Source organism: Centroberyx affinis, unplaced genomic scaffold (assembly GCF_046629955.1).
Source record: "Centroberyx affinis isolate AG114_WGS23_722 - 3 ecotype Tasmania unplaced genomic scaffold, CSIRO-AGI_Caff_v1 ptg001953l_1, whole genome shotgun sequence".
NCBI classification, from domain to species: Eukaryota; Metazoa; Chordata; class Actinopteri; order Beryciformes; family Berycidae; genus Centroberyx; species Centroberyx affinis.
Genome location: NW_027280310.1, coordinates 68,042 through 88,810, shown reverse-complemented (window position 1 = coordinate 88,810; position 20,769 = coordinate 68,042). Strand labels below are relative to the sequence as shown.

Below are 20,769 nucleotides of genomic sequence, written 5' to 3'. Positions count from 1 at the left end.
CATCATCATCATCATCATCATCATGGTCAACATCATGACATCAGGATCAACAGACAATGATGGCCTAGGGATGAAGGAGTCCTTATTCCTGTTTTTCTTAGCCTGAATGGTCAGAACTTAAACGGCAAAAATCAAGTCAAAAAATGGAGCGGTAGCCCACAGCTAAGGGGAAATATTAATATAAAGTTTATACCTTATTTAGGGAACGGACATCATGAATCAAGAGAAAGAGGTGTGCGTATGTAACACTCACACCAGGCACCTCTCTCTCTCGCTCTCTCTACTTTTTTCTGCTTCTCTCTTCCTTGGTCTCTGTGTTTTACTCTCCTCCCACATTTTCTTTCTCTCTCTCTGCCCCTCCCCCCAGCCTCTTTCTTTCTGTCTTTCTGTTGATTGCCCCCCCCTTCCTCTCTCTGTCTCTCTCTCTTCCTCAATGTCTCTCTCTCTGTCCCCTCCCTGTCTCTCCTTGTCTCAGTCTCCCTCCCCCCTTTCCCTATCTGTCTTTGTTGCAGACAGACCGAGGGAGACGGGCGGAAAAGGTCACACTGTCTGAGGGAAAAGACATTTGACCTTTAACCTCCCACCAACAGCACTGAGGTCAACACACAGTCGCAAGGTCAAATACTTGTGTGTGTGTGTGTGTGTGTGTGTGTGTGTGTGTGTTTGTGTTTCGTGTATACATGTTTGTGCGTTGGAGTGTCTGTGTAAGTCCCTCTTAATGGAAGCCTATAAGCGTGCCTACATATACGTATGCTGATTAGGACCTTTGAGTGTGGGTTTGTGTCTCTGTATTTGCGCATGTGCACGTGTGTGTGTGAGTGTGTGTGTGTGAGAGCGTGTGTTGCCATTGGAATGTGGTTTACAGTGGTTAGATTAAAAGCAGGGGTTCTGTGGGTGTGCGTGTGACTTCCATCTAATAGCCTTGTAATCCTGCTCTCACTGGGAGCCCCTAATGAAGGCTGTCTCTCTCTGCAGCTAGACTGGCATGCAGGCACGACATTACACACACACACACACACACACACACACAACATACACACACACACACACACACACAGGATCTAACACATGCATGCATAAATAGACAGGAAGGAGACTCACACAGATTTTTACATACACACACAGAAAGGAAATAGCCAGACCAGACATGTGTGTGCACAGCGTCACACACACTCATAACAATTGCATACAATGGCATATAGTGTAGGTGTTGCACACTACACATACTGATATACTGGCATATAGGCGCCTATTAACACATACACATATGTTGACACTTACAGACACATGTAAAGGCACACATGCACAATACAGATATGCACAAACACATGAGCGTGCACACACATACACATACACACTAGCGTATGTCTTCCATCATCAGGGGATTACCCTTACCAAACAGTGAGGACCAGATGTGGGCACACACGCATTGAGAACCCCATGGGTAAAACTATGTATACACACATTGACAGACAGACATGGGATACACACTGTCACTCACACATATACACACAAAAACCTACTTTCAGCACACACTCACGCATTTTTGCATACTTCTATAGGTAGACACATATTTAAGCACACCCTCCCCTTCAGAAACACACACATAAATCTCCCAGTAAGGCAACAGATGCTTTGGCTCTGTAACTCGTTCTGCAGGCCCTAAAGAGGGAGAGTGCCACATCACACCAGGACCAAATCACTGGTGAAATTACCAGATTGATGGATGTTGCATGGCACAGTGTAGCCAATCACAGTGTAACAAGCTCCCAAATCATCACTTCCCACCCTTGGCTTAGTTTATACTAAACAGAGTATGGAAAACAGGACTGCATTATACCTTTAGCCTCTCCCATCTTGCAATCTAGACCGGCTAAAGTAAAGATTTTCAAATGATAACTGACCCAGATCTGAAGAGAGTGGGTCCAGACTTGAGTAATAATATAGACCAATGGTGGCGCGAGTAGCCTACATCACGTAGAGCTCATGTTACCCTATATTGTTAGTCTTGGAGTCTTAAAATCATATTTCTCTTTAAAAAAAAAAATGGTGAGAATTTCACTTGATAAATTCACTTCACTACTTTTTCAGTGCAAAGCAACTTATTTCAATAATTGTTTTGAAGTGTAATTTTCTTTATTGCTCATAGAGTGATCTGCCTTATTCAGATTCTTGTTTCAAGGTAATGACAAATTCATGAAGCAAATGAAACTGCTTTGGAAACTGCAGTGTAATTACTGCATCACCCCATTGACAGAATTGTTCACTTGTTTTGAGAAAAATAAGACAAAATATGAGACTAAACGACTTAAGATGGACATTTTTGCAGTGCAGAACTCTATTGATTTGCCTCACAAGGTACTGCCAAAAGGAATCAACCTCTTTAAAGTATCTGTTCAATTTCCTAGTGCTTGACTTTGTCACCCATCCATTTTGAGAAGCAAACAACATATGTCTGTTATCAAACGGCAGATGATTGTAAGGATGTAAACCGTTCAAATGGCACGTGATTGTAATTAAATGAACCAGTGAGCAGTGTTTATGGCCATGCGCCATATTGGTAGAAAATGCATGGAAAGTCATGAGCATGCTATGAAGAGCGTTGCTAGAGCAGCTCTTTTTAAACTCTGGCTTGGGACCTAAGTGAGCGGCTTTCCTGTTTCTGTCTGCCTCACACAACATGAGGAGTTTGTTTTAATCAGACTGGGTTCAGTGAGAGAGGCTCGATTTCTCATTAGGCCCGACCTGCAGATGTAAACAGTATAATCAAATGTTGAACTCCCAATGTCGACGATTTAGCAAACAGATGCTGTTTTTTTTATGATCAATTTCTGCGTCTCTCTTTTTGTCTGCATCTTGGTGTGTGTTGTGTGTCTCAGTGACTTATAAAATCTGACGTTGCGCCTTTGTTTGTGTTGCACACTTTCCTTGATTGTGGTAACCACTGACTAATGGTTACAAATACTCTCTCTCTCTCTCTCTGCCCCCCTCTCCCTCACTGTTTCATTTTTTATCATCTTTTTTATTTTTCTCCCTATCCTCCTCTCCAGGCAGTCTAATTTTCTTCCGTCATTCTTAGTTCAGTTGGCTGGTTAGGTAAAGTTTAAATGGATAAAAAAAGAAATCTCTCTCTCTTTTTTTTCTACAGGCCATTCCTCCATACTGTGCAATCACGCCTCGTCCTTTTTTTTTTATTTTACAGGGTACATCTAGGTCTCAGTGACCTACCAAACACCATTATATGGATGGTGATGTCTTTGTGACCCTGTTTCAGAATACTGCTCTTGCGTCTATTTTGTGTGTGGTGTGTGTGTGTGTGTATGTGTGTGCACGCATGTGTTTGGTGTTTGCGGGGGCATTGGGGATTGTGTGAGCTTGCGTTTGTGTGTTGGCAGGGTTGTGTGCCTCTGTCTGTGCATGTGTATGCGTGTGTGTGTGCACATGCGAGTGTGTGTGGCGGCACATTTTCATTTGCGTTTATGTCCACATCTCTCTAAGCAACATGCTATTAAACCTGGCTGGCTGCGACTGTGTTACGGTTGCTTGCCTGTGTGGGTTTCGCTGACCGAGTCTCTTCAGCTGAACCAGTCTGTCAGTGTCACTGAGTTCCTCACACTTTGTCTCCAGCATCTGGGGCCAAAGTGCTGTTTACATTGAAATAAGAGCTTGCTTTCTTTCTGTCTTTGCAAGTATCTCTGTCCTCAACCTGTTTCATTCTCTTCCCCTCTCTCTCTCTCTCTCTCTCTCTCTCTCTCTCTCGAACCACGTTCTCTTTTATCTCTCTCAGCCTCGCACTTTCTCCTTCACTGCAAAAAATGTCCATCTTAACAAGTCATTTAGTCTGATATCCAAGTTTTAGCCATTAACTCCTAAACTGTATGGGGTAGGATGAAAATTTATTTTTCCTTTGGCTCAATACAAATCCATTGCATGGTTTTCATTTCTGCTGTGATAGTTTTCCAGTCATTTTATGCAAAACCTATTTTTTGCTATTTTTCCCCACAAAGTTAATCGAATCTCCATGAAATTTTGCACACAGCATATTTGGTCTTCCTAAATTATGGCTATTCCACGTCATTTTGAAAATCCAAATTGTTTGGCCAAAACAAAGTTGATGCTGAAGCCACGCAAACAGGGAGTGAGGCATAATTCTTGAATACTTACAGTTAAAGCAACCAAACTTCACATACATGTTTAGAATGGGCACCAAAGTGCATCAGACCACATTTGGTCCATAGTGCCACCATCAGGTCAACCATGGAATAGGAGTTTTTTTTTTCCTACAAAGTTGACTCAATCTCCACCATATTTGAACTTCCCACACCATGTCTATTTAACAGAATTTTCATAATTGTGTGTTTGGCCATGATGCACTCACATATTCATTCATTCATTCATTCATTCATTCACTGACATACAGTTTGCCTATCTGCCCCTAGTGGCTGTTGGGAGGCATGGCACACAGGATACTGAGAGTCACTGGTCTGCAATACTGCTGAACTCTGTAGGGTGCTTTGCATCTGTGACACTCTGTCCTTGTTCTTAAAACAAAATTCTCTCAGTGGGATGAGAACATGCGGTTTTGCTTGATTCTGGCATTTTCTAGAAATAAGGCAGAAAGCATGTCACTCCACTAGTTGGCTATAAATGCAATGTCACTTAATACAAGAAAATTCTTCAAAGTTGCTTTGCATTGGAAACAATTTAAATGATCTCACCCCTTCAGCAGATTTCTTTTTACTCTTTTTAAGAAAAACAAGATTATAACACTCAATACTGTATTAAATGACTTGTTGAAATGGATCTTTTTTGCAATGCTCTCTCTCTGCCCCCCCTCCAGGTGGCGTTACTCCAGGAGACAGTAAGGAGGGAGTGTGAGGAGAGAGGGGAGCTGACCGCTGCTCTCACCCAGGCTCAGGAGGAGCTCCTGGGGCTGCGGGCCCCGGCGTCTCACCTGGGCTCCTCCAGGCCTCCTCCTCACACCCCGGAGAGACACACACCCCCAGGGAACGAGCACCCCCGCCCCCGCAGCCAGGCCCGGGTACCCCTCACCCGCTCCTCAACCCCCCAGAACACACTCCGACCCTCCCCTCCCTGCACGGACAAAGGCGGGGGCCGGGGGAGGGAGGGGGGAGGAGCGGGGAGGAGTCTGGAGTCCTGGAATGGTGGTGGGGTAGAGAAAGGGAGAGAGGGGATGCTGCCCAAACTGAGAGTGAGCAGCAGCACAATGAGCCAAGGAAAACATAAGGTCGGTTTAGTGATGGGGAGGACGGAGAGACTTTAAATGACAGCCCACACACACACACACACACACACACACACAGCACTGGACAAAGATGCAGTAGTACACCATACAAAATACAAAGATGCATTGAACAATACAGTGCACACACACTCAGACACGCACATATACACAAAGGGCAATAACATACATCCTCCAATTGTCATCTACTCCGATACCCAGTGTATTCATTCATACTGGTGTGTGGGTGTGTGTGGGGGCTGATGACGTGAATTGAAACATAGCTTTTAAATGTGCATTTTTACATTTTAAATTATAGAGTAAGCCAGTCATGAAAGAAAAAACGGAACAAGCATTAATGGGACGCACTCATATGGAACAGAACCGGCACACCCTGAGGAAGGAAGGCTGTGGCTCTAAATAAATTTTAAAGCATTTTTCTGTGTGTGTTTCCCTATCTGAGTATCTTGCACTAAAAGGCATTCCAAATGACCAAATATCAATGTAATTGAAATTCACAAAAAAACAAGATGAATTTCCACCAGTGATGGATTCAGTCCGATGTGTTCGTCCAGTTGCCTGACCCTAAAAGACACGCATACACACAGTCTGCACACACATACACACACTTGATACACGAGACACAGCTGCTGAGTTCTGCTCGTACACCAGCAAACTCCCTGGACACACACTCCCCCACAGACATGCACTTGTTTTCTCACAGACAGTCAGACCAAACTCACGCAGTCTCGCTGGCACGCACAGGATTTCACAGACAAACACCCACGCACACACACACACACACCCCCACACTCCATCACAAGGGCAGGGTTGAAGGAGCATGACAGCGTATCCCTTGCCACCCGTGGACACAAACAAAAGGCAGGCAAACACAAAGAAACTGTAAGGCAAGCACAAACACACACACACACACACAACGATTACCCAGGCCTCTCCCCTTAGGCATTGTGTGTTATTGACATCATTCACTCCATGCAAGGTCTTTCCATCCCTCCCTCCCTCCCTCCCTCTCTTCCTCTCCTCCACATTTGGGATGAATTGGTGCGATGAGAGAAACGCTGGAAGTGTGCGTGGCATGGAACTAATTTCCCTGCTTACTGGCACACATGGAAAGCTTTTGGTTTGACTTCTCGCTCGCTCATTCGCCTTCTCTCCCTTTCAATCTATCTCTCTGTGAGACAATAACATCTGCACATTCACACAAAAAGGTGGAACCATAATGATTTTATCCTGCCAGCGTTTCCTATTTTTGGCCAAAACACACACACACACACACACACACACACAAATGGCGTTTCAGAAATAGAACTATGAACTATTCTGTCGCCGCTGTTTTTGTAGGCGGTTTAAAGGGGAAATTTCCTACTTACACATAATACACGTTTAAATACACGTTAAATACACGTTTAGTAGCACGTTTTGTCCTTAATTTGATTGTAATGGATTCCCAATAAAGATTGTCACTTTGGTCTTTAATTAATTTGATAGTCGGTTGCATTGATTTGTTTTAATATGAATTCCTACAAAATTGATTGATTGATTTTAATTAACACAATAAAAGCTCAGTGTCTTCCAGATGTCTTCGCTTGGTTGACAATTCCACACACATCGTTTTCTTTGGAAGTGCCCCTTTAAAAACAACAATAGATATTCCCTTGTTGTGGATTTAACAAAGATAGTATTCATTTTGCACTTAGCAACAGACACACTGTTGCCTCCCTGTGTTTCCGAGTGTGTGGTTGTGTTTTGGCTTTGTTTGAGTGTTTGCTCTTTGCGTGAGACTTCACTGTGTGCGTGTGTGTGTCTCCAGTGAGTGAGTGTTTTCTGTCCTAAAACACCACCACTCACTTTTGTAATCACGAAATGTCACTGAAGGGCATCCATGGTCATCGTGTGAGTGTGTGTGTGTGTGTGTGTGTGTGTGTGTGTGTGTGTGTGTGTGTGTGTCTCCAGTGAGTGAGTGTTTTCTGTCCTAACCCCGTCACTCACTTTTGTAATCACGTAATGTCACTGGAGGGCTAATAGCTAAAGCAATATATGTGTGTGTATGTGTGTGTGTGTTGTATGTGTGTGTGTGAGTGAGAGTACGTGCCTATGGAAGTATGTGTGTGCATGCATTTTCCGAACAAGTGTTGGCCTTTGTGTGTGTGTGTGCCTGGCATATGTGTACGTGCATACCCACTGCTCACATTCTCCCACCAGATGCACTCCTGACCTTTGACCTTTTCTTTCATCCCCTTCGCAGCTAGCATCACTTCCTCCCACCGTGACCTGCATCTCTTCCGCATCTTTGAAGAGAGCTATGCCAGCCAGAGAGGCATTAATACACTCCCTGCTCTTTCTCTGTGCCACGACACACACACACACTCTCTCTCTTGCTTTGACGCACACTCTCTCTCTCCCTCTTTCTCTCTCAAAACACAAACACCGCTCTCCCTCTTTATCTGCGATGCACACACACACATATAACTCTCCCTATCGCTCTGTCAATATTCTTTTTATCTCTTTGGCCTTCTTTTGGTATTCAACCCCTCTGACCCAGTTCCTCATAAGCGATTCCCTTTCAATCTCTCTCTCTCTTCTACTCCACCGCTATCTGTACCTTCGCTTTATTTTTTATCCAGTCAGCTCGCTCTCTTTTCTGCTCCCCTCTGCTCTTTTACTGGGGGGGGGGGGGGGGGGGGGGGGGTTTCCTTTGGTCGTGCCCTCGCTTTGTAGCCCTTGACCTGGTGTCCTTCCTGGTTTATATGTGTGTGTGTGTGTGTTTGAGAAAAAGCCCCAGGGCGTGTGTGTGTGTGAGAGAGAGAGATGTGGCCTGAGTGAATAGGAGTGTTTCCACAAAAGTCTGGACCTTGAAACTCTCACCACCTCTCTATACGTGCGGGACAGGCACGCGACGTTCATTCTGCTGACACGAGCGACGTTTTCATCATACTTGTACAGAAGAGTCATTTGAAACATTTAAATTCACTCACCCCTAACGGACGCCCCCACACACACACACGCACACACACATGCCATGCATACATACTTGGGAGCGTGATCACCTCACAGTAATTATCATAGCAGGGCAGGCATGCACACGTGTCCCTGGGGAATCTGTGCGAGTTGCTCGTAAACACACACACTCCAGGGAGTGGCGTGTGTGTATAACTAAGCCCTTGTTCGTCACTGGGCGTCCCTGAACGCCTCTCTCCTACGTCGTTATGGCCGTTCCAGAATTCTGCCGTCCCGTGAACCCTCCCACACCCTATAATTAGTGTCACCCGGGCAACCGGAGAAAGAATGCTCAGTGTTCTTGTCGCCGTGGAAACTGCGTAAGTGCGGGGGCCGGAGGTGCTGGTTGTAGGTGTTGGTTAATGACAGGAGGGACAATGAGACCTCAGTCTGCCACCTCATGTGGCATGTTGGTAAAGCTGAGGTAGGTAAGTGTGTGTGTGTGCGTCCCTTACACCCCACACATACAGCCTCAGGCGGTTTATGAAAGTACACCCTTATTCTATGTTTGCATAATTATGGAAACTGCTTACAATGGCTTCACACACACACACACACACACACATACATACATTCATATACATATATTATACAAATAACAGCAGTGCATGGCCAATAGAGATAATACACCAGCAAATAAATGTGTGAGCTTGGCTGCAACACACAGTCACACACACATATGTATACAACAGTATAACATTGTATGGCCTAGAGACAGTATACTCACAAAGAGCTGTTTGAACTTAACTACAATACACATACACATACACACACACACACACACACACACACACACACAAACACGCTATGGTGGTGTAAGACTATAAATCACTTGCTGGCAGTGAAACTCTCGTCAAACAATGCAGCCAGCTGTGCAGCGTCAGGCTGTTGTGTAGGGAACCAATCCAAGGTCAGTGTATGAGTTCTCACCACACAAAGTCTTTTTAACCCCAGGAAGCCCGCTGCCTCTCTTGGCTCGCTCAGTTTGCAGAAACACCAACCGACGGGTCTCTGCTTCTCCCTGCTGTCTGTTTGGAGTTACTGCAAGACTTCAGATTATTAACAAACAATCCTCTTCAGTGTGGAGTTACAGTGAACAAAATATTACCCGTATTTTTGATTAGGTCTCTTTGTATATTGAGTTGCCTTCTTTGGCACAATCAATATCACAGTTTTTTAAGTCTTAAATTCCTTTTGTACCTTGTCTCCACACTTAGCCTACCTCTCCCTTCCATGACTGCATGATTAAATACTGCTGTATCACTGTATATTGGGCGTAATTTAGGCTGACTGTCACTTTCATTTTTTGCAATAAAGTCTTGCAGTTCGCCGCTATGGTTTTTCTGAGCGGATGGATATGTTCGAGCGGCAGTGGTAAAAAGGCTGGACTTTCCCGTAATCTACGTCACTGGCGGTGGTGAAACCGTTGGTGGTGAATCATTTCCTTCTGATGCTGCCTTCAAGGGCTGTCGGAAACATGTGACAGGCAAGTGTAATTTTTCTATTATAGGCCTACCTGAGTTGCCAAGATGTGACGTTTAGGGTCGAAGAACATGGAAGCCGTGTGAACAACTTCGGGTAAAAGTGATGTAACAACAAATAGGTCCTATTGGCTGATAAATTAATCGAAACATCAGTTACAATGCACATTCTCTGCTCTTTGTTCTTCAGCAAAAGTAACTCTGTGACTCTGATCTCTAAGACAAAACAACAGCAACTAAAACTACTTTTGTTCCAGGGCCCATCATGTTATTATTTCCACTTTGGAAACAACTTTGTAGTAGGATTGGAGTTTACGAGGAGCACTTGAAGGAACCATGAGTACATCATGTACCTTTAGCTGGCTAGTCAGTCACTTGTAATCCCGACATCACCAAGGATCCGGAAGTGTTGTGGCCATTCATTTGCAGCACCGAGATAAAAAAAAAAAAAAAAAAAAAAAAAAAAAAAAGCTGTGTTCCATATGGTTAAAGTCATTAAATCGATCTTACAGTGTAAGAGTAATGGATAGCTAAATTGGATTTGCATTTTGAAATTTGAGAAAAATTAGAAAAAAATCACTGGTTCAAGTCTGTGTACAGAACAACCTAGTTTGGTAAAGGAATACAGTTTCCATAGTGCTTTACACCACAACACCATTTTTAAATTGTACAGCATTTTACAGATCCCCCAAGAGTGAATGCTTTACAGTATGGTAGATCAGATGTTTACGGTCGTGAAATTTCTTTCAAACAGCTGTGTTACGGAGACAATACTAGCTACCGCGTCAAATTGGTGGTGAGGAGATAGGGACCCTGGAACAAGCTGTTCCAATATTGTGATTGGTCTGGAGGCGGCAAGGCTTATCGGTATTGTAGTGGGTGTCGTGGAAACGTTATGGTCTATGGTCTGGGGTAAGGGTTATTTTTCAACACAGAGGTTGAATGATTTGCAGTCATTAGCAATCACATAAGGAACCATGCCTCATCCCGTAGAACATAATAAACCTACTTGATACAGATTGGCTGTAATGAACAATGGAATGAAGTTGGACTTGTGGCTAACATGGGGAAAATCGCTTGTTGAACCCACGTGACTAGTCAGCTCTACAGGGAAAACTGGACTGTTTATCTATCTTCCAACTAAGTGTGTATTGCATAATTGACTTTGTTTATGCCAGTCTACATTTGCTGTTGCAGTATATACCAAGGCAGTGGGATAAACTAACAAGATCAAGAAAGGGCATTATACTGATAAACAATTACAATTGTAGTTTATGTTTTATTCCAACACTTTTTGTGAACTAATTTTTGTAATGATCCAGTGGAGTGGAACTATTTTACCACGGCGGAGGTGCACAGGCTCTTGAGTTTCGAGTCTAGTGACGTCATGTACTTTGTCACCCTCTCCGCTCCGTCGTTGTTTCGTCGAGGCTGGCCAAGCTTCGCTTCTCAGCCGCGTAGTAACTCCTGTTTCTTGGGCGAAGATGGCCGCAGGTCCTCTGTCTGCATCTTCTAATGCATCCACAAACAACGATGGTATTCTCATCGGTGACAAAGTTTACTCGGAGGTGTACCTTGCGATCGATAACTCCCTTATTCCAGAAGAAAGGCTCTCTCCGACGCCGTCGATGGTCGACGGCCTCGACCTGAGCACGGAGACCGACCTTCGTATCCTGGGATGCGAGTTGATTCAGTCGGCGGGCATTCTTCTCCGGTTACCCCAGGTAAAACATTCAGAAAGCCCTAATCTTACATATACGTTTGTGTTTCACATATGACGAGTCGCAGTTGACATATTTTGTTGTCCATAACACGTCAAGGCCTAGCTACTGGTAGCTAGCTAATGTTAGCTCACAAACGTTAGCGTGGTAGAGCTAAAATGGCGGCGGTCTATTGTGTAAGGTTAGCCTATACAAATTGGAGTACAGACGTCATGTTGTGCAAATTTCTTTCTCTTCAGGTGGCAATGGCAACGGGGCAGGTGCTGTTTCATCGGTTTTTCTACTCCAAGTCTTTCGTCAAGCACAGCTTTGAGGTACGTTGATGTAATTCAATGGATAATCTTCACGCCGCTATTTGCTTGGTAACGTGAACATTAGCAGGTCAATGCTAGCATAGCAAACGTTGTGGTTACGTTCGGGGCAGCCATATTGTCGCTTACATTACACCATACAATCAAGGGTGTTGTTTTTTTTCTCTCCAGATTGTTGCTATGGCTTGTGTCAATTTGGCCTCCAAGATTGAAGAAGCACCACGACGAATACGAGACGTTATCAACGTTTTCCACCATCTACGACAGATTAGAGGCAAAAGGTAAGCATCAACCTTGAGTCAATGGTCTTCTCTGTTTGGAAATAACGAATCTTGTTTGTGTTACCTTTGACATGTTGCATTGCACTGGTTCTTTGTTTTTTCCAATGTTGTGTAATGTTGATCTGATTTTTGATGTGAAAGTGCTCTTCTGTTTATCCATGTACCCTAAACCATTTTAAAACTTTTCAGTTTCCTCTTCACTGGTAGTTTCAGAAGTATAATTGTTATCCTCACGTAAATCCTAAGTTTGAGATAATAGTGAAATTGGCGTCACAAAAACATTTTAATTTTAATGATAGTATTTGGAGTTTAGGTATTGTAAGACATGGCACACATGCTGTAGTTGTGTGCCTCTGTCTTCATAGAAATCTGTTCATTTCCCTACTCTAGACCTTGGCATTAACTTGGGTTCTTTTTTCCCTTGCAACCAACTAACAGCGACCAGCTACATTTACCAAAGCCTGGGTGATGTGGAATGGTACGTAAAGATGAAGCAGTCGGCATGACAACCATGAGCGAGGGGGTGTCGCTTCTCCCCCCAGCCCCACCCCACCCCCTTCCCGTGGGAGACGCCCGTGGTCTGAGCCACCGCGGGGCACTGGGATCGGGGATGACAGGTTGGCCGAAGGTCCTTGGCCCCCGGGGCGCCTTGAGGACTCCTGTGGCTCACTCTTAAGCTTTGGGTATCTGTCCGTCTATCTACGGACCATTGGGTAATGTAGTTCTCTTATCTGACTGCTCCACACCGTGCATTTTCTTTATTTGCTTGAAGAGCAGAATCCCATTCACCAAATGTTCATGGCTTTTATAGAAATATCACTTGCTTGTTGCTATTGGAACGTGTAATGAGGGCACCGTTGTGCTGGGTATTTGTTGTTAGTTTATGGTCAGTGCATGTATCCTAGCTTTGATGAGCTGGATTTGTGACCAGATCTTTTGAGTTGGCAGCAATATAAGTGCACTGATTTAAGACTGATGGTAAGAAATGTCAGAGCATGAAAGATATTGTGGTGAATTTGGACATTAGAGTTCAGGTCAGTTTGGAGTATTATATAGTTTAACTTGGCACATATTACAATTCAGTTGATTCAGATTTTCAGTCATTTTTGTGACTAGATTTGCATCTTATAGTTTGCCTTCTGTTTGATCTTTGTCAGTTCTTGATCATCATTATGTGAGAAATGTTAATTACATTTCTTCTATGTCTAGGCTATATCTAAAATTCATTTTCTAGTTACACCTGATCTTGATTGATGTAGATTGCACAAGTAATGTAAAAGAAGAATTTGAAAATTTGACTTGCGAAGGGAGTTTTACATCAGACGTTGCATCTAATGCAAATCTTTCAGTACAGCAACACACTTGCTTGTCTGGTATTAGAACCAGTTGTAGAGCTGCTTGTGTCTAAACACAGCTACAGAATGTACGTTTTCGAATAGCATTAAAGCTTTTTAAGGTATCTGTTGATGGTGAAGATAGAAATGTAGTCCTTGCATGAAGTAAACCAAAGTATTTTGCTGATTGTTTTTGCCGACATGTTTTCTTTTGGACTTGTTTTATAAGTCTTCCCTAAAACGAAGACAAAAGGAGGAAGACAGCAGGAGTGTATTGTTTTTTCCTTACACATTTATTGGCATAGGTAACGAAGATATAGAACAGCTTACTGTGGTAGCGCCACATTTTTAGGCATAGTTGAAGTTTGAATGGAGACTGTAGAGCTGTGGTTGTATCTGACTGTTTTGCCGGTGATCTGAGTTGATATTTCTGTTAAAGCTGTGACATGCGGTGATTGAGGCAGAGAGCAGTCTGCAGAGCCCAAAAGCTTCCACTGGAACCACAGGAGTCCACAAACCCCAACACTGTCAGGCATACAAACAGTTGGACCAGTTGCTTTGAGTTGGTTGAAAGGGGAAAAAGAACAGGAGTGCAAGAAAGCAAAAGGGCACTTTCTTTGTCTCTTTCTTTATTTTGAAAGGGAGGAAACATTTTTTTTATTTTATTTTGATTCCTTTATAAACTAGGAGTGCAAGTTCATTGATACTTGATCAGAACTACATAAATACCAAAAACCAAGTCATCAAAGCAGAGCGGCGGGTCCTGAAGGAGCTGGGTTTCTGTGTGCACGTCAAGCATCCACACAAGGTGAGTTTTAGCCGCACTTTTCACTATACACTTAACACTGCTACTGCACACATTCCGGCTCAATTTTGCACCATCATGTAGTTTCTAACACATAGTTAAGGTGTAGTCACTGTGCAGTGTAGTTGAGTTATTGGATCCCTTCAGTTGTTCCTGTACTCACATGTGACTCAAGACACAGGAAGCAGCTGTGGCAGAACATTCTCAAAACTCGCTTCTCAGAACAGGCTAGACGTTGAACATTTACACACACCTGGGGCGGTTTTACAGTGTGGTGTTATATAACATGTATCCATTTTGTCACTGCAGATTATCGTCATGTACCTTCAAGTCCTGGAATGTGAGAAGAACCAAACGCTCGTCCAGACTGCCTGGTAAGTTCCTTCCTGGTCTTCCACTGACCACCCCCCCACAGCAGCAACCTGTGTCATGTCTGCAAGAAGTGCTACCAGACCTGGGCTAAAGATAAAGTTGAAAGAGTTTCAAATAGTTGAGTCACTTGGGGAGCGCTTGATTTATCTGCTGGGCACTTGGAACAGCCCAAAATGTGGACGCATCACCTGCCAGATAAGTGACAATCAAGGGCCCCTCATGTTTTTAGTCACACGTTTGAAAGGCATTCAACAACCATTTTGCCCAGGTCTGCCTGCGACATTTCCCCTCTCCATGTAAACCCTTCCACCTCTTTTTTTCTCTGATGGAGCAATTTGTTTGATTGCCAACCTGTTTTGCGTCTCAGTCTCTTGTCTGTCCTTACATGGCTTTGTTTTTAAGTCTTTTGGTTTGTGGTGCCCAGGGAACTTGGTTTAACTTTGTCCTTTCTCTCTACTCTTTGATTAAAGGGTAGTCCATGCTGGTAAGTCACATAAAGAACCTCTGAACTCTGCCTCCTCCAACCACATGACCTCAGGAAGCTCCCCCCATTGGCTGGCTGCCCCTCTCCAGACAGCCAATCCCAGTGCCGAGATTCACTGAAGGGGGCGGGCGTTTCCCAACTGCCAACATCGTCTTGTTTTCTCTTGGGTGTCCAAAAGGATTTGTATTTTTTTGGTTTTGCTACCAAGGTTTCAACTGTTATATCTATTTTTTGCCAAGTAGTTATAGATGTATTTGCATTCTGATTTTTTTTTCTTCTAGTTTACTTGCATCTAGCATTGAAGTAAACTTAGCCAGAAGGGAATGACTTTTTTGACCAGTTACCTGCCTATTTTTTGAATACAGTAGTATACTGTGTCCTGTCCCCAACTGACGTGGTGTCCAGACGTGTGTCTGTCTTACAGGCTGATCCAGCTCTCAGGCTTTGCCTCCAAGGACCTGTCTCGCCCACGCAGCAGTCAGAATCCAACGGCCATGTGTTATCTAGTAGCGTTGACATAGCAGTTTCACAGTGACCCGCTAAAGTTCAGGACAGGTCATTTGTTAAAGCCCAGTTCAAACTGGAAGCAATCCCTTGTGTGTGGCAGGTTTTCATCAATGCCTCGCCTCCGCCAAGCCTCCAGTGGATCGATAGTAATAATTTGATGGCAGAGGGGACATTGACACACACTTGGTGTTGTGCTCTAATATATACATGAGTAATCAACAGGGAAATTGTTGCCATCGTAGAAAGGAAGTTAAGTTGCTTTGTAATTCGCTTGTTTGTATTTTTAACTGGTCGTACTTTCCTGTAACAGTAGTTTGGGTGGGATTAGTGTGGAGTTAGGGTGCATCAGAGGGTTGTACCATCATGCTGCTGTTACCACACTTGTTTTTGTCTGTATAACCTCTATGTCTCTTAAGGACATAGATACTCACACCACCCCCGTACTTGCCTGATTCACGTCCAGGTTCTTGTCTCGCTAATGCTTTCTCTATGGCTAATCCCATTCATCCATCGTCCTAGAGAACCCACTGAGTCTGTTTTGTAGCACACAGGTTTTACTTAACTTATGTTCTCAGGGATAAAATCCTCATATGCCATTTAGACAGCCTTACACGGCCACATAGTGGAATTGGGGTGGGAAACTTGAAAAATTCAATGGCCAATTTTGTTGTGGCCTGAAAGTTTTCCGATGTTGATGACTTACTTAGTGGGGAAATGGTCACTGCTCTGCAGTTGAACCTTCCAGCCATTGTGAAGGTTGAAATACATTGAAATTTGAAAGTTTTAGTTGTTAGAATATTAGACCAGTGTTTGCATCATTGGCTCACATCATCATACCAGTGCCACCCAACCCCAAAATACCAGTCCAACCTGTTGTGCATGCCACTGTATGTGCTATGCTTCCCTGCTCCCTCAGGTCTACCAATCTGAAAGTGGCAAATAGCCAGCATTCTAGCTGAACCTTGTTCATTTATATGTCTGCATGCTCCCCCACACAAGGCATGTCATTGTCTGGATCATCACAGGGTTTGGGTTAGTTGCTCTCAGGTCATAGTGTGGTAAGATGTTCTTGACGGGTCTTCAATGGACAACTGCCCATCTGTGTGTTCATGCTTTATCTGTGACAAACATACACCACTACCATGGATGCCCCGAGAGAAATGGACAAAGTTAAACGTCATGTGTAGTGTGCTTACGTTGATTAGGTCAATATTTGGTGTCTTGGCAACCTTATGGAATAGATTGCTTGTTTTCACTTGAGCACTACGTGACTTGACAATGTATGGCCATTTCCTGAATATCCATCAGGTAATTTCAAAGATAAAGTGAATATGCGGCATCAGTGCTTGTCCTGGCCCAATCCAGCCAAATTTTCAAGTTCTCCAGTGGCCTGCATGTTTAGTGACCGCCCCATGAAAATTTTGAATGGTACAGAATTCTCAATTGTTTAAAATTAGCAGGGATCTAATTGGGAATTTGTACCCTCCTGAATTGGGACTTAATGCCACGGTTGCTAAACTGCAGGTTATTGACTGAAACATAACTTGTGGTCACTGCTCTGATGTTTAAGATGCGGGTCTGGGTGAGAGGGGGGTTGTGTAGAGAAGATGCTATGTGTTTTTTCGTATGTGTTTTTGTCTCCATAGGAACTACATGAATGACAGTCTGAGGACAAATGTGTTTGTGAGATTCCAAGCTGAGACAATTGCCTGTGCCTGCATATACCTAGCTGCCCGCGCTCTGCAGGTAGGAAGATATGCTTTCTTTTTCAAAGATGTGACAGTTGTTCAACCTTGCTGTTGATCTACTTGTATGTCCTCCTTCCTTTCTGTGCTGTTTCAGTGTCATACTTGCACCTGTTTTGAGGTGGTGGTAGCCCTAATTTTCTTGGTCTTGATGACACAACCCATGTCTTCACGCCCAAAACAGTCTCAGTTCTAAGAGTTTTTCATTATTTGTAAGACTGTTTTTTTGTGTTTTCTCCAGATGGCCCTGCCATCCAGACCTCACTGGTACCTGCTGTTTGGAGCCACTGAGGAGGAGATTAAAGAGATTTGCATCACCACCCTCAGACTCTACAGCAGGAAGAAGGTAACAATCCACACACACCCACATCCCAAGAGCCCCAAGATATATCAATACACATTAGTAAGTAGTGATTCCATCACCACCCTCAGACTCCACCAGGAAGAACAGGCTGAACGTATCATAGTTTTCACAAAAAATTATTGATTTGGAAACCTCATCTGCAGTGGAGAGAAAACCCTATTGCAATATTCCCTTATGAGTGAAGCTAGCCACACAAAGGCCCAGGACATCCAACTATAATAACCCAGCCTGCTCACACTAGTCAGTCCTCAGTGTTGACCACATGTAAACTGACAGCATAATTCCTTCCTCAGCCTAACTATGATCAGCTGGAGAAGGAGGTGGAGCGAAGGAAGATGTTCTTGGCGGAGGCTAAGCTGAAGGCTAAAGGCCTGAACCCTGATGGCACCCCTGCCCTTTCCACGATGGGCGGCTTCTCCCCTGCCTCCAAGCCCTGCTCCCCTAATGTGGTCAAGGTGGAGGAGAAGTCTCCTAACCCCCAGACCCTCAAACCTGTTAAGAAGGAGCCAGACAACAGAGCCCAGGTCACCAAGAGTCCACACAATGGGTGAGGAACATATACACATATGTAACTGAAGATATTCCAGTGATAGAATATATTTTGTTACTCCTAAACCTCAATGCCCTCATTCTAACTTTATCCCTAAAATGGTCTTGTTTCAAAGCGAGGGAGACAAAATTTCCTCATTTTCTTTCTTCATCTTTCCTTCCCTGTGAGTGCATTTGAACCTCAAACTCAGAAGTACAACATACGGTTCTGTAAATCTACAGAGCCTAACAGTGATTTGAGGCACTTCTTAGCCATTTCTCTCAAGGATTCTTTATTTTGTTTTGTATTGTTTTTTAATTTAGCAATCTTTCTCTCTCCCAGGTTGAGGAAGGAGGCCAAGATTGGGAGGAACAGCCGGAGCGGGAGTCGATCTCGTTCTAGGACACGGTCTCGCTCCAGATCCCGCTCTCCTCGCAGACAGTAAGATTTACTGTTCATAATGGGACATCTAGTTCACGTATAAATCACCGATGTCAAGTGATATTTAGTTCATTGATCACAGTATTAACTGATAAAAATGACCGTTGTGGGTGGTAGTTCTACAGGCTGGATGTCTAACTCGTGTCTTCCTCTTTTCTCTTCTGCCTCTACAGTTACAACAGCAGACGCAGTCGTTCGGGGACCTATAGCTCTCGCTCACGTTCTCGCTCTCACAGTCGCAGCCCGTCGCCGCGGCGACACCAGCCCTCACCCCTCCTCCCCCACCTCAAGCCAAAGGCCGGTCACCATGGCAATAGCGACTCCAAGCCCAGCGGTCGCCACAGCAGCAGCGGGGGGTCCGGCCACAAGAGGAAGCGCTCGCGCTCTCGGTCCCGGTCGCGTTCCCTGGTCAAAGGAGAGAGGGAGCGAGACAGGGAGAGGGAGCGGGAGAGAGACAGAGACCGCAGCTCCTCTGACCTCTCCTCCTCCAAGAAACACAAACACGAGCGAGGAGGAGGTCATCACCGTGGGGACAGGAGGGAGCGGGAGAGGTCTCGCTCCTACGAGAGGGACAGAGAGAGGGAGAGAAGCCACAAGAGCAAACACCACAGCAGTAGTGGGCACTCAGGACACAGTCGTCACCGCCGCTGAGACACACACAATGACGGACTGACTCTGGGTCTGGTAGAGTCACTTTAACACCAACACAACTGGGTTTCTCAAACGCATCCCAGTACAGATTATTTTAACCATTTAATTTGCAGTAGAGTTTCTTAATCTGTACATCTGAAAAACATTGGTTGGGGGGTTTCCATAGTTGATTCTCTTCACCCCTCCAGTTTTGGAGACCAAGGCTGCAACAAGGTCAAATGACAAGAGCTTTAGTAATGTTAACTCTTGGCCCCATGAAAATATGTAATTAAGCCTTAGCCTTGACTTGCATTGGAGGCATTTATGGAAAAAGGTGGTGACATTGCCTGAATCCTACATCTAGCTTCCGCATGCACAAATGTCTTGGTGACAGAATTTGCTATTGCTGTGACCCTCCACTAGACAACAGCCTGCCTGTAGCTGATATTTGGCAGTGGTGGCTGTTGATGTTGTAAAGATGATTGTAGATGTAAGATATGCGTTTGGGGAACCCAACCTGTGGCAGTAATTAGCAATCTGAAATGGACTGGTTAATGTGTTGTTAGTGTTCAACCTTTTTTCACCTATCCAATCACTGAAGGTTGAGTGAAGGACAGTGTTTACCCTCATCAGTTCCAGACCTGTCAACCTTGTCTCTTCTTCACCTATGATTTCATTTGATTTTTTTGCCTCTCCCCTCCTTTCCTGTTTTCCCATTGTCCACCTACCCCTATATTTTTAGTACAACATGTAAAGTTATGGACTTGGAGAAACAACATATTTACAGTGTAAAGATGGATTGATAACTGCTGACGTATTGTGAACGCTTTGATTTATAAAAGCAAACTGCTCAGCGGAAGGGTTGAATGAATAAATGTACAATAAAAAGGATCATTCAGGAAAGATCAATATGTTTTTGCACATTATGGGACTGGCAGGAGAGTGGTTATTGTTTGGTTCCTTATTTTTTTGGACAAATGTATGTCGCTAAAGCCGTGTTCTGTACAGTTGCAAAACAGCAAACTGGGGTTCTCTAGAGTATAAACTTTTTTTTTTTTTTTTACAGCAGGGGGATGCAGACTTAATTTCAGAATCTTTTAGGGTTGTGAATTTGTTACACTGGTTTTTAGTCTGCACGTCTTTATGTCTGATTTTTATTCAGTAATAAAAAAAATGACAATTATGCCACTGAATGGTTTCTTGATTTATTTTTTAGTGCTGCATATTGAATGTGAGGGGCCCCTGCTAACATGAAATATGGCTCTATGATGATCTTTGAGATCTCAGTTCTTGTAAAGAAGCCAAGGTGTTATTGAAGTGATACAAGTCAAGATAATATGCAATTTGATCCATCTTTATCCTGGTGTAGATGCACTGTAACACCAATAGGTAACACAAGGCTTCATTACCTAGTTAAAACTGCCACACCTCTTGAATGGCTACATGATGTAGGACCTTACACTGGAAGCAGTTCTGATGGGGAAGAATAGTAGTTTTGTGACAG

At 44.0% G+C, this 20,769-nt stretch overlaps 1 protein-coding gene across 3 annotated transcripts; it reads left to right on the top strand.

Moving 5' to 3' along the window:
- Window positions 1–11,148: 11,148 nt before the first annotated feature.
- ccnl1a (cyclin L1a) lies at window positions 11,149–20,458 on the top strand. Of its 3 annotated transcripts, XM_071530675.1 has the most exons (11): window positions 11,149–11,465; window positions 11,702–11,776; window positions 11,945–12,054; window positions 14,076–14,196; window positions 14,503–14,567; window positions 17,203–17,302; window positions 17,543–17,647; window positions 17,959–18,212; window positions 18,537–18,635; window positions 18,809–19,030; window positions 19,088–20,458. In XM_071530675.1, the coding sequence occupies exons 1-11, from the start codon at window positions 11,226–11,228 to the stop codon at window positions 19,284–19,286; spliced, it is 1,590 nt and encodes a 529-aa protein (XP_071386776.1). In that variant the 5' UTR covers window positions 11,149–11,225; the 3' UTR covers window positions 19,287–20,458. The 3 variants fall into 3 exon arrangements, with proteins under 3 accessions (XP_071386776.1, XP_071386774.1, XP_071386777.1); XM_071530673.1 differs by having other exon boundaries at window positions 11,150–11,465; window positions 18,809–20,458; XM_071530676.1 differs by lacking the exon at window positions 11,149–11,465 and adding an exon at window positions 12,493–12,532 and having other exon boundaries at window positions 11,758–11,776; window positions 18,809–20,458.
- Window positions 20,459–20,769: the final 311 nt, after the last annotated feature.